Raw genomic sequence first — 13,651 nt, forward strand, 5'->3', positions numbered from 1 at the left:
AAAAACCTGAGGGATAAGTTTTTAAAACCAAAACAGATTATTTAATTAATTGTTTTTTGACCATTCATTTTGAATTCAAAATAATTTCATGGCTACAAAACCTATCATTTTTAATAAGTTACAAAAATATAACTAAGAAACTCATTTATTTGATAACTGAAAAAGAAGATTTCGGTTGCCCTGTTTTTTTGGACTTAATTGGTGATAATGGTTTATTCTTTCTATAATAAAAAATATATTTTAGAGCAACCCATGTTCTGTTGTCATTAATATTTTAATAAACTTTAATAGGTGGAACTGTCAGAGATATGAACAAAAGCAAGTTGCTTTAAAGCAAGGATCAAAGTTTGATAAAAAAAAAATTTAAATCTTGAATGGTTATGAAAGTCTTTATAATCATTAAAATAATTTATAAAACATAATTTGTTTAAAAATCTTGAATGATATTAATGTTATGACGTAGTTCCGGAAACTTCCTACTTCTATGGTTATCCATCTGATTTCACATTGGGGTGACCGCCCCTGGCATTTTAATGAATTTCACAACGCCGAACGCGTCAAGTCTAAAAGCCTCATCCGTTTCATGAGGTGCACGTGCAGTCTGCGGAGGTGTGCGATGCGGCACCAGGCAAAAGTATAAATCAGGCTTTACAGTTTGCATGCCAAATGAATTTCCGCGTCTGACCACAAGATGGCACCCACAGCAGAATTTAATTGTTTTATTTAATTGTGATTAAATTTTAAATTAATATTTGTACATGTGGCAGAAATCAAAATACAGTTTGGGAGGTATTAAATAACCATCATGAGGTTGGACTAAGGTAAAAAAAAAAAATCTTACAAAAAAAAAAAAAAAAAAACACCCTTGGCATTTATTAACCGGAGTGTGCAAAAAAAAAAAAAAAAAAAAACTGCTTTCTTCTGGTGCCATCAGTGTTTCGATTGACTAGCTGTGTCCCAAATGGCACACTATAAACTTACACACTCAATGGCATTGTATATGAATGTAGTGTCGTCCCAAATGGAACATACATTTTTTTTACTAACCGGAAATTCCAACCGTTTCCCAGATAACGTTTGAGGGCTGCCAAATGACCAAACTACCAAATAATATCTGCCATGAGTAATATCTGCCACCGGGAGGGGCTATAATCACTCTCATAGGAGAATTTGGCTTTCACAATAAAAATCAATGAAGTAATCCAATATCAGTGCCCAAAAGCTCCGCCCCTTCTGCTATGCAAGCAAAACTGTAGCTGTTGAGTGCGTGAAGTGTCCAACAATTCACACTTCATTTTGTCCGAAGCCCTGCCCATGACACGAATCCATATTTATTGTGAATTTGACGCATGAATCGTGTAACCAAAATATTTACGTGTCTATTTACGCGCGGATAGCACGATTTAATTGCGCATTCAGTGTCTGGTGTGAACACAGCATTAGAGTAATCCGATCATTTGGAAATACCTCTGGAAGTGGTCAAAAGTTCAAAATGTTTCACATCCCATTCGCACCTGTACTTAGCGTTGTCCACTTGTAATCAGATCGACGAAAACGCATCCTAATACCAGGAGCAAACAGGGCTTGCGAAGCTCAAAGAAAATGATTACTTTCAGTAATTACTGCTAAAAGTGGTCTCTCAAGTGTCTCATTACTGTATGTGGTCTCAAGTTTGGCTTGTCTATTTCAGCATTATTAGCTTTTGTTCAGTGAATAACGGCATGCTGTGTGATGTTTTTCAACCTCCAAATTTTAAGACCCACCAAGCGTCATCTAATTTTATTATTATGTCCTGAAATGGAAAATAATGAGATTTAATAGCGTGTCCGAACACTTCAACACCATGTTGTATATATGCTGTAGAGCTTGGAATAACATCATTTTTTTCTCTTTTGGTTCTGTTGTTTTTATTTCTCTATTGATCTGATGGATTTATTTGGTTTAAAGCATTGAAAACAAATCTAGAGTTGCCTTAATGTCAGTAAAATAAGTCAAGTTTCATCCCATCACATGTCAGTAAATGGACAATACTGAAATCCTCAAGGTCAGGAATAAGAATCCTCAACTCTGAAGGGAAGAGACAACTTGTAAAGTTTTCAGGGCTGAATTGTGAGAATAAACAAATTCAATGCCTAGATGTATGTATTGGGAGGTTGAATCCACACAGTAAAGGGACATCACTGTGTCCTAAAGCTTTTGAGGCAAAAAAATGAGAGAAGAACTAAACTAGATGAATGGTGGAGCACCCACTGACAGATCCAGGGTTCTGGATGAATCTAAAAATGAAAGCTCAAAGATTGATCAGTTCTAGCTTCAATAAAACAGTCCAGGGTTTATTTGGAGCCCAAACTTTGCCCAACATTTGAATGTCATGATCTAGTCCAGTTGGGCGAACGTTTTAAAAACAAGCCAGCGCAGCTGACTCATATTTGAGTCTAGAGGTCCCAGTAGGTCTCAGATTTTTAGTCCAGGTGCTGAGCTAGTCCCCTAGGGTCTGAGTTTGTAATTCAGTCCTCTGCTATGCAAGCTGTATCTGTCCAGAGTAGATGGTGAGTACAAGCATTATGGCAAAGCCTGTAAGCAGCCCTGCGTTCTGGAGGAAGAAAGTGAGCAGAAAGCCACTTCCTCCAGCCTCCTCTTCCTCACGACTGACCTCGTTCATCTCTGGAAACTGCAGAGATATGGACAAACCAATGTGGAGACAAAAGCATTTTAAGAAGAAGAAAAATCAACAGCATCTTTAAGAATAACCAAATTGTTAATGACATTTTGATCTGAATTAAAGAGATAAGTTCATCAAAATATGTACATTTATTTCAAATTTACTCCCCACAGGCTAAATGTTAGAGATTGTTCTTTTCAGTATAACACAAAACTATTTTTGCAACATTATTTATAAATATAATTTCCACTTTTAAATGTAAGCAATTATATTGCTTCTATTTTTTTACTGTGATTAACTCAATGTGCTAAATCAATATTTTTTCATAATACACTTTTAAAAAAACACTATTGTCTTCATAATATGTTTGCAAACATTTAAGAAACATGCTGAGTTAACACATTTATCAGAAAAACAATGCTAAAGTCAGTCAAGGTTACAGACAATTTATGCAGCTTCTGGAAGACTGTATCTGCCTCCAAAATCAGACAGAGCTTCAGAGTTAGAAAAATCCACAAGATGTGGTTTATAATTTGCAAACAATACAAATAATGCATCGATATACATTAGCTTATTAGCTTCCAGTGTTAAACTCGATACTTCAATCGTCAGCTGCAATAGTGTTGTCAATTTGGCAAGCTGCGATTGTGTGTTAAGTCTGAGGATGAGGGTGAAAAACAACCCCTCTTTAGTATGTTGAATTTGGACTGGAATACTTTGTTTAACCACAAGGTAAAGACTTAAGCTACAGACACACTAGAGTTTGTGCATGCAAAATTCTGTCGGAAGTACCTGATTTCACTATTAACTGCGCTTTAATTCGTCACGGTTAATTAATCGTAAAGGCTTCTCAACACAGTGTTTCTACACAGAAACAAAACTGCTGTAACAAAGTTATATCAACTGTGCGCTAGTTTAAATTTCTGAGCTTGTACACAATACTGGGTTACACACTGGATTAAAGACTGATTTTAACAATGGCTAAGGCTATTAACTATGAGCTGTTCACATATCCCGTCCTTTGCGCGTGGAAGTTTGTTATTTCCAATGGAGCCCCAATGCGCAATGAAAGAATGCTGCGAGTGCACGGGGAGTCGCATAACAAGAACTGTCTGATCAGCTTCATGCTTTGTATGGAATATACACATTTCTATACCAAATGAAATGAAAATACCAAACAAGTTCTTAATATAGTTGTTCAAAAGTGCCTTTCAGACAGAGGTTCAGCAGCCTTTACTACATTTGTTCTCTTTAAAAGGGAAATACTTAGAATACATTAGACAAATACTATTTTTTTTATTTATTCTTATTTTCAGGGTAAAATTATTACTTGCGTTTAAATGCAAAAAACTTCACTTATTTTTAAGTCCAAAGAGAAATGAACTGTTGTTTTTTGTTTTTATTATTATTTAGTGGTGTATTATTTGGTTATAGACCAGCAATAGATAACCCTTTACATATAAGGAGTTTAAGGAATATAAGGAGTTTTTATGTGATTTACTATACTAGTAGTGTTGATAAAAATCCCACAAACAAAATCTACAATTGTTGCATCACTAATTAGAAAGAGCTGCGAAAAGAGGCGGCATAAGATAAGATGATGCAACGCATATAAAAGAGGTTTTATTTACTTATTTATTTTTTAAAAAGTTTTAGAGATGCGTATGAATGGAAGTCAATGGGATGAAAAGTGCAGTGTGACCGTGGCTTTAGAATATATTACTATCAGCAGGTACAATGTAGGGTTGAACGGTTTACCGGTACTATGGTAGTATCGCGATACTATGGCTCCAAAATACTGGCGGTGCTACTGTCGTTTGTAAACGGTAGTATCGTCATTAATGTTTTATCTACAGTAGATAATGTTGCATGTGGAAAAGTTTGTGCAACAATAGACCATTTTATTTTAATAGTCTGTCGAGCCCTTTAAGATTGCAAAACTGTGTAGAATTTGTGTAGAATTTGTATTAAAGACCGCAACAATCTCTTTAAAAAAACAACTCAAAGTGAAATTTTGAATTACGTTGGATTGTTACCTGATAAGACTGAGAACAAAAATAGATGAAAACCACAATTTTTGACCACTTCATATCGCCTAATTTTGTTGGTAAATGCTCTTTTTTCTACAGATTTCATTTGGCATAATTTGTATCTTTATTATAATGTATTTTTGGATTATTAGTTATCTACAAACTAAACAAAAAGGATGAATACATTTTAGGTGAAACGGTGTGCAAATAATACTTTTTGGCCTTAAGGGAATTATGAGTTAAATTCAAGGAGGCTTTTTATAACATAAAATATAGTATTTCTGACAATTTTTATCATAATTTGAGTTATGATTTACAGTATCGCAATACAACTTGGTATCGTGATACTTCAGCTAGTATAGTATCGTAAGATTAATTAATGGTAACGTGACAACCCTACTACAAATGTACAAACAAACATGCAACAAACAAATTTGAAGTGCAAACGATTTCACAGCTGTGTGGCTGACTGAGATTATTCTTTGTGATTTTTATAATTTCACTTTCTGAAACAATAAAATTTGATATTTTAAATATTTTAAAATAGAAAAAAATGGAAAACTAATTGACCATAGAAACCCACCATAACCAATCAAAACAAACAAACAAACAAACAAACTCATTCAAATCAATACAACTCTCAAAGTCTTCTGAAAACCAGCTTATGATCAGCATGACAGCTCTTACCATATCAGCCAGCGCAATGTAGAGGAACATGCCGCCGGCCAAAGCAAAGATCCAGTTAGGAGAGAAGTTGTTTCCAGCCAGGATGCCGAAACCCATGCCCAGATAACAGCAGCAGGCTGACAGGAAGTTAAAGAAGAGCGCCTGCTGGATACTCATGCCAGCGTTTAGCAGGATCACAAAATCACCTACACACACACACACAGATGCAGCACAGCCTTTACACGACAGCCTTGCATATCATGCACTTGACTGGTATTTTAAGCTGTAAAATTTAAAAATTAGTGCCATCTACAGGTACTTCTCTAAACAGCAGGCAGATTTTCCACCACTGAATGAGTGTTTATGAATTCTTGAAATGATTTATTTTTAAGTATTATATAATATCAGTTTTGGATGCAGTTTCAGCTTTTAGTTTCAGTTTTAGCGTCATTTACTTTTTACTTTTTTTATTTATTTTTTTATGAATTTGTTTATTTTTTGGCAGTTAATGAAATTTTTTTTTGACCTATAGTTTGTTTTCGTTTACTACAATAACCTTGGTTTAGACGTCTATTAGACACTACAAAATCGTTTGGTGTGCAGTTGCAATTTGTAGAGGCAGATTCCAGATTGTAGATTCTATAATTAACACAATGTTTTTACAGTTATATAACAAATTATATATATCCCGATGTTCAGGGCTATAGACAAGCGTAAAAGAGACTGTGAAGCTCACCCAACTCATGGGGAAACTCCTCACATAGGATCGCCACTGATGTACTGATGCCCTGAAACACAGATGCAGTGAAGGAGGCTCCAATGGCCAAACCATCGATGAAATTATGAAGGCCATCGCTCAGAGTGATCATCCACGCCAGTGTGCCGATGTCAGAGTAAGCCCTGCCCTTCAGCCAATAGCAGCCACCCGTTCCACCACCACCTGAACTCTGAGTGTCCTGCATCAGGAACAAGGGTAAATACACAATTCTGTTTAAAAGTCGCTAAAAAGAAGAAGAAAAAACAGTGTATATATATGTATATGTATATGTATATGTATATGTATATATATATATATATATATATATATATATATATATATATATATATATATATATATATATATATATATATATATATATATATATAATAAAATTCAATGTGCATTTAATAAAAAACATTGATATAATATATAATTTAATTTTAATATTACTTTTTAATGTCATTAAAGTAAATGTAAAAAATTCTTACAAAACACATTTCTTTTATTTTTATTTTATCTTTTCATATACAATTATGACAACCAGACACCACTTGAAAATGAAGTGTGGATTTAGGTAAAATGTACAATTTCTTCCAAATTATTTTTATTTCTAGCACCAGTTTTGCCAGATTGGGCAGTTTTAAATGGGGTATATTCACACTTTTAATTTCAGTCAGCCAGCCCCAAGGCTTCCGGTTAATTGTCATCCTGTACAAAATCATCACGTTTAAGATCTGATTTCTTTTAAAAAAAAAAAAACAGCTTAAAATTTCTTTTAATTTTACCCCAGTATTTTCAATGGAGTTTTTGCGTTAGCCTGCCTTTTTTAAAGCTCTAACCACCAAATAGATGCTTAAGTTTATTTAACGGATTATATTTGAATTACAGTACAACATCAATGTTGTGAAAAGAACGTTATGAAATAAAGCTTTCCCCGCAAGTTCATCATTGGCTGAAAAAAACTAGCTGTGCACATAGCCCATTAATTATGTGAGTAAAAAAAAATGACATTGGCAGGTTGACAAAATTTGGGAGGTTTTAAAACATAAATTTTATATGAAACTCATTTAACAAAACATAACTGTGTGCTCAGTTTTTCCTCTTACAAAGTCCGCATAGCAAATGCGCCATGGCATGATGCAACGGACTCTTAAAGGGAATGGGAGATGAGATTCTGATCTGTTTAATGCATGTTATGCTCAAAACAAACCCATAACTCATTAAGAGAATAAGCACAACCCTGTTAGACCATGTGCCAGGGCGTAAAGCGTATTTTTCAGTCCTTAAAATAGCAAAGTGGATTTAGACACGGCCTTAATGCTTTTGCACCCTGCACTTTAGACTTTGTGCCTAGACCGTTAAAATAGAGACCTAAATCTGGATTTGGGTAAAACGTCAAATTTCTTCCAAAATAAACAAATATATTGTGATTTAAAGCTTTTTTTTTAATATATTTTTTTATTTTTTGACAACTGGTCTGAAAAACTAATGTTTTTTTTTTGTGTATAAAAAGCAGGGTTATCCCACCAAATAGTGATTCCGTAACTCTTCTGAAGCTCTAATGAGTAATGACAATAAATATTTGTTTATTTGAAAAGAAAAAAAATTATATTTACTCAAACACACAACTTATAAATTTTACAAATCATGAGAATCTGAGAATCCCCTAGTGGTCTCTTTATTTTTATATCTGAATATAAAGAACACGGACACTGCATTTAACATAATACAATTGTTTAACAATGCAGACTTAAATCAGAATTTAACAGCATATTCTTGTAGCTCCCGCAGGCTTCCTGAAGCTCACATAAGGTGTGCTTTAGAGAGCGGTGATGTTGCATTTTAATAAAAACAGTATCCCCCCCCTTAAAACATGCGCTGATGAATTGTGCTGATTAATTATGCCTCATTCATGCTGTGCTGAAATTATGGCAATTACAAGATGACAACTCTGAGATGCTGATCGCGTCCTCAGACTCCTCAGAAAAAAAACGGTTTCTATGGCAACGCTCAAAATATGACTGGCTTTGTAGTTGGTGACAACTAAATCACTATATTCATTCAGTCTGATCCGCTCTGAAATGCACTACATTTATTTGGATGTATTTAAAATGATGAAAGCACATTAAAAAATTTTAATGATCAATTTTGATTTTATGATGATGTACAGCGATCGAAAAGGATTAAGGAGAGACAACAAATTGTGGATTTATTTTATTTATTTAAATTTTACTTAAGCATTTTTTCAGTTTAATGCAAAGAACGCTTCAAAAAGTGCTTTTATTGCACTTCAATTAGATACAAAGTAAACATTTAAAGGAGTTTTTTTTCTCCTAAACTGAGATATAAATACACTACCTGACAAATTCTTGTCACCTATCCAAGTTTTAGGAACAACAAATAATAATTTGATTTATAGTTGATCATTTGGTATCAAAAGTGGCTTTTATGAAAGGCAAAGTCCTCTAGATTATACTTATTTAACCAAGATAAAATATGATCATGCCTTGATTAATTATTTAATTAGGACAGTAAGGTCTGACTTTGCTTAAACAAAAGTCTTGTCACTTAACAGAAATAATGTATAGAATATAACGTCATGGTGCAGTGGAAAAATAATTAATTCTTTTATTAATAATTAATCATATACAACAATATTGTATAACTCTCATGAGATTGGACGACTGCACCCATACAGCTCAAATAACTTATTAAAAAAGACGTCTGGGATGGCAAAGAAAGTGTTCTAGCAGGACTTCCAGAGTTCATCAAGATTCTTTGGATTCATCTTCAATGCCTCCTCCATCTTACACCAGACATGCTCAATAATGTTCATGTCTGGTGACTGGGCTGGCCAATCCTGGAGCACCTTGAACCTCTTTACTTTCAGGAACTTTGATGTGGAGGCTGAAGTATGAGGAGGAGTGCTTTCCTGCTGAAGAAGTTGCCCTCTCTAGTGGTTTGTAATGTAATGGGCAGCACAAATGTCTTGATACCTCAGGCTGTTGATGTTGCCCTCCACTCTGCAGATCTCTCGCACACTGCCATACTGAAAGTAACTCCGAACCATGATTTTTTCCTTCACTAAACTTGACTGATTTCTGTGAGAATCTTGGGTCCATGCAGGTTCCAATAGGTCTTTGCAGTATTTGGGGTGATTGGGAAGCAGTTCAACAAATGATCAGAAAAATCTACATTATGTCACTTTTCCAAATGATCAACTAGAAGTTTTTATTTGTTGCCCTTACAACTGGGGTCGACGACAAGACTTTAGTCAGGAAGTGCATCTACTTACATAAACCAGAATTCATTTTTATTGATATGTAGATTCTGAATGTTTTTTTACAAGGGAATATGTGAGTGATAAAATAAATTTTCAAAAATAAAAATAAATCCAAATTTGCAGTCTGAAAATGAATCAATGTTTTTATTTTTGTGCTAAAAATTATGCAAATGAGCAGACCAATATTGCAACATGTCATTTGCATAATAAAAGTAAACTAGGAATACAAAACATGTGTGCAATTAATAAATGAACGCTGATAAGTATGGTGATGGCTATTATTTAGTTATTCACCTTATTCACCTGCAGTGTCTTGCCTTAAGGAAAGTGTCGTTGTTTTATTTGTCACCTGTACAGTTTGTCCAGTGCTCAGCATCTTGTCGTCTTCTCCAACCCCTCTGCCGTCTGCTTCTGCTCTGGGTAAAGCAGCTCCTCCTGCCTCTCCGTTCTGCAGCTTCTCCATCACACCATCCTCTAAATCTCCATTCGAGTTGGCGTAGCGCTCAGCAGGAAAGTGGCTGTGCCCATGGCCATGCCCTCCCTGACAAAACAAAGAACCAGATAACAAACAGACAAGAGAAAACAGTAACTAAGCTCGCAGAGACAAATACTCCACTAGAGGGCGCTGCATTAACATCTCCATATCATAAGAGTTCAGTGATTAAATGGTTCATATTATGAATTCACATGTGATGAATTTAAATAACTAAATAACAAACAATCCCATACACATTCTTGTATAAAGACCCAATTTGTACATTTTTATAAAAATTAATATTAAATATCAAATCATACAATTTCAAATCTAGTTTGTATTAATTTCATTAATTCTAACAGATGTGGTTTTTCTTGTTTATTTAATTACAAAACAAAGTGAATAAGCATATACTTTACGATAAGGTTTCTTTAGTTCTTTACTAATCTAAAAAAACTACAAAAAATACACTTATATTACAGTATTTACTCATCTACATAATGAAAAGAAAGTCATTCGTTGTTAGTTCTTGTTAGGTTGCAGTGCATAAACTAATGTAAACGTTTGATAATGCACCAGTGATTGTTAAACTATAATTATTAATAAATGCTGTACAAGTATTATGTTCAGTTAATGTTAGCAAATACATGACTAAATGTAACTTTATAATAAAGTGTGGCCAAAATGAATATGTGGTTCATTTACTTATTTAAATCCCTTTTTTATTATCTAATTTGTACGGTTTATATATATATATATATATATATATATATATATATATATAAATAATATTTTTAGGTTTTTTCACATTGTCATTATGGAGGATTGTGTGTAGAATTTTGAGGAAATAAATTCATTTAATACATTTTGGATTAAGGCTGTAACATAAAAAAAATGTGGAAAAAGTGAAGTGCTATGATTACTTTACAGTATCTAAACAGTAGCTATGCTTCCATCCAAAGATGCAAATTTAATTTATGCGCAAAAGTGCAATATCAAATCAAACATCTGAGAATAAAACACTGTTTCCATGCAGTGAGTCAAAGAAAACAAAATGATCACTTCCGGATAAACTGGCACCAAATATCAAAAAGAAAAATGGAATTTGTTGTGGTATAGGAGAAGCCACTGTAGGTTTTTTTCCTAATATAATAAATGACTAGTGCATAAGAAGATGACGTCAAAATCCAATGACATCGCACAAGGTCGCTCTTTAGCAGCTCAGATGCTCAAGATGCAGAAGTTCAGGAGGTAATTAAATCAAAACACTTTTTGACGCGCATACCAGCATTTCTTCTGTAAACGTGTTTCCAGACTGAGAACAGGGGCAGACTCAGACACAATTTAAGGCTGGAAAATCCCACACCCACACAGGCCATCCTTGGTTACATGAACATTTGCTGAGGGTTTGGCAAATGCAAGACAAGGGGAACTGTGTAAAGAGTGTGACTATTCACAACATGTCAACCGTTTCCTTCTGTACTTATTCTGTCTTTGCTGATGATGTAAGGAAGGGTGTGTTTTCCCTGCCATTCCTCCCACCAAAACCATCAGCCTCAAACGTAGAGTTAAGAGGAGGACTAGTTTTAACTAGAAAGTTAAACCTCTCATCTCAAAGTCAAAAACTGTCCCATTCATTCTTCATGTTTTAGTTACAAACAGCACTCTCTCCACAGCAATTGTATATACATTTTTCCTCTCGTTTTATGAAAAGCAACTTACAAATTGTATTCAGTCTGTTTAAAGTCAACATGTATGCACATATATATTTATTTAATTATTTATTGATCATAAAATTTAGGTCCTAAATTTAGCAAAACCAAAAAAGTAAACGCTATATTAAAACTAATTATTTTGCTTTCTTACTTTTTCATCCTGTCTCACACTTCCCGACTGAATATGAAGTGTGAAATGATTTTCTAAAGCTTCTACATTTGTACAATTACTTTGATAACATGCTGGTTTTTTTTTTTCAAGAAAAATCTTAAGGGTCCCTTGAATTGCTTTGAAATGTGCATTTTTATTCGACGTAATCTCAACCAAAACTTGAAGAGAGGGTGGGACATAGTGTAGCCCCTCCCCTTTTTTTTAAAACAGCCAATACCGTTTTACTTCATCTCCGGTCTGCCAGTGATAGTGCTTGAGCTCAAGTGTATCAAATGTGAAGCGTCTTGAAGGGGGCAGGGCATGTCAGATACTAGAGAGCATTTGATTGGTCAAGATTGGATGAGAAACTGAAGTATGAGGTGACGTGAATAAAACTTTTGATCCATTTTAGACAAACTTCAAGCCTTAAAAATTTATATCAGTTTTACATCTTCAACACAGGAATTTGGTCACTGTTTTGGTGTGCACTAGCTTATAGATATCCTAAAAACAAAGAATACTAACACTAATATCTAAAAAACTTTATTTTAATATCATGGGGCCTTTAAATGAAATATTAATGCATTTTATGACTCATATTTATTTGTTTATGCACTAAAGCACCTATATTATTATTATTATTATTATTATTATTAACATTATCATTATTATTGTTAGACTTCAGAATTTGTAAAATAATGACTGTTAACATGTTTGCTTGTTTTTTTAATCTTAATAAAACGTTATTGCCTTTTTACAACTCATATTTATTCATATTTGGGTCCTACTTTTTATTAGGTGGCCTTAACTAATATGTACTTGCACTGAAATTAATAATTTATTACAATGTACTTACTGTAAATACAGGTTTTTACATTGTACTCAAGGTTGATTAAATGCCTATGTAATTACATTTGTAATTAATTTCTGTAATTACTTCTTAATCACACTTTTAACCATCTCTTACAACTTAGCCCACTCTTAAACCAACCCATACCACCAAACCTGTCCCTATCCCTACCCATATCCCACCTCAAGAGCATCAAAGTGATCTGCAATATATTATCAACAAGAGTAATTTCATTATTTTTCTAATGCCATTACATAGTTAAGACCACCTAATGTAAAGTGGGACCCAAGTTTGCACTACAGCATCTAGTAGTATTATTAAAGGCCACAAATAAACAAAATGTATTTTTATGATTAAACTTTTAGGACAGATGTTTTTTTCTACGTCCAACTGAAAGTTCATCGTTTTTCAAAGCATATTACAAGTGAACAGTGGAGCTGCCCTAAGGAACTGAAAGACATATTGCACATACTGTTCACACATTCCAGCATGAAACATAAAAAATGACCTCCTTTTGTGTGTGAGGTCTGTTTAGATGTCAAAGGGAACCCGTGTCGCAATGACAATGTCAGATAAAGGTATTTGCTAAAACAACCACATCGTAGTTTACCAGTACAGACCATCAGTTCAAACCTCACCGTGTCTTTCGGCTTCAAGATCATCTTCAGGATTTTCTCTGTAAAGAAGAACAGGTAGAATCCCCCAAACACGACTGCAGACTTGGGCACATAATAATCCTCCATGGGGTCGAACCCGAAGGCCTATATACCAGGGAAAAAAAGTTTGTGATTTCAAATAAAGCTTTCAATTTTAAAGAATAAATAATATAGAATTTCAATTAAGGTCAAATTATGATATAATGTTTTTATTATCATAAAATATATTATAACACGTAATATAAATGGTGAATTACATTACTGTTCAGATGTTTGGGGTTTTGTTTGAAGAGATGAATTCTTTTATTTAGCACACAAATAGTTCACCCAAAAAAAAAACACTCTCCTTCAAGCGTATCCATTATATATATATATATATATATATATATATATATATATATAT

General features: G+C 33.7%; 1 protein-coding gene across 1 annotated transcript in view; it reads right to left on the reverse strand.

Moving 5' to 3' along the window:
* Window positions 1-866: 866 nt before the first annotated feature.
* The window catches only part of slc39a14 (solute carrier family 39 member 14), a 76,591-nt gene continuing 63,806 nt past the window's right edge, over window positions 867-13,651 (reverse strand). Inside the window, exons 5-9 of the mRNA XM_056457463.1 lie at window positions 13,231-13,353; window positions 9,751-9,942; window positions 6,095-6,314; window positions 5,380-5,564; window positions 867-2,671 (exon numbers count right to left, since the gene is read on the reverse strand). Of these exons, the coding sequence (XP_056313438.1) occupies window positions 2,519-2,671; window positions 5,380-5,564; window positions 6,095-6,314; window positions 9,751-9,942; window positions 13,231-13,353 (873 nt within the window). The 3' untranslated portion in view covers window positions 867-2,518. The remainder of the gene's footprint in view (window positions 2,672-5,379; window positions 5,565-6,094; window positions 6,315-9,750; window positions 9,943-13,230; window positions 13,354-13,651) is intronic.

Source organism: Danio aesculapii, chromosome 5 (genome assembly GCF_903798145.1).
Source record: "Danio aesculapii chromosome 5, fDanAes4.1, whole genome shotgun sequence".
NCBI classification, from domain to species: domain Eukaryota; kingdom Metazoa; phylum Chordata; class Actinopteri; order Cypriniformes; family Danionidae; genus Danio; species Danio aesculapii.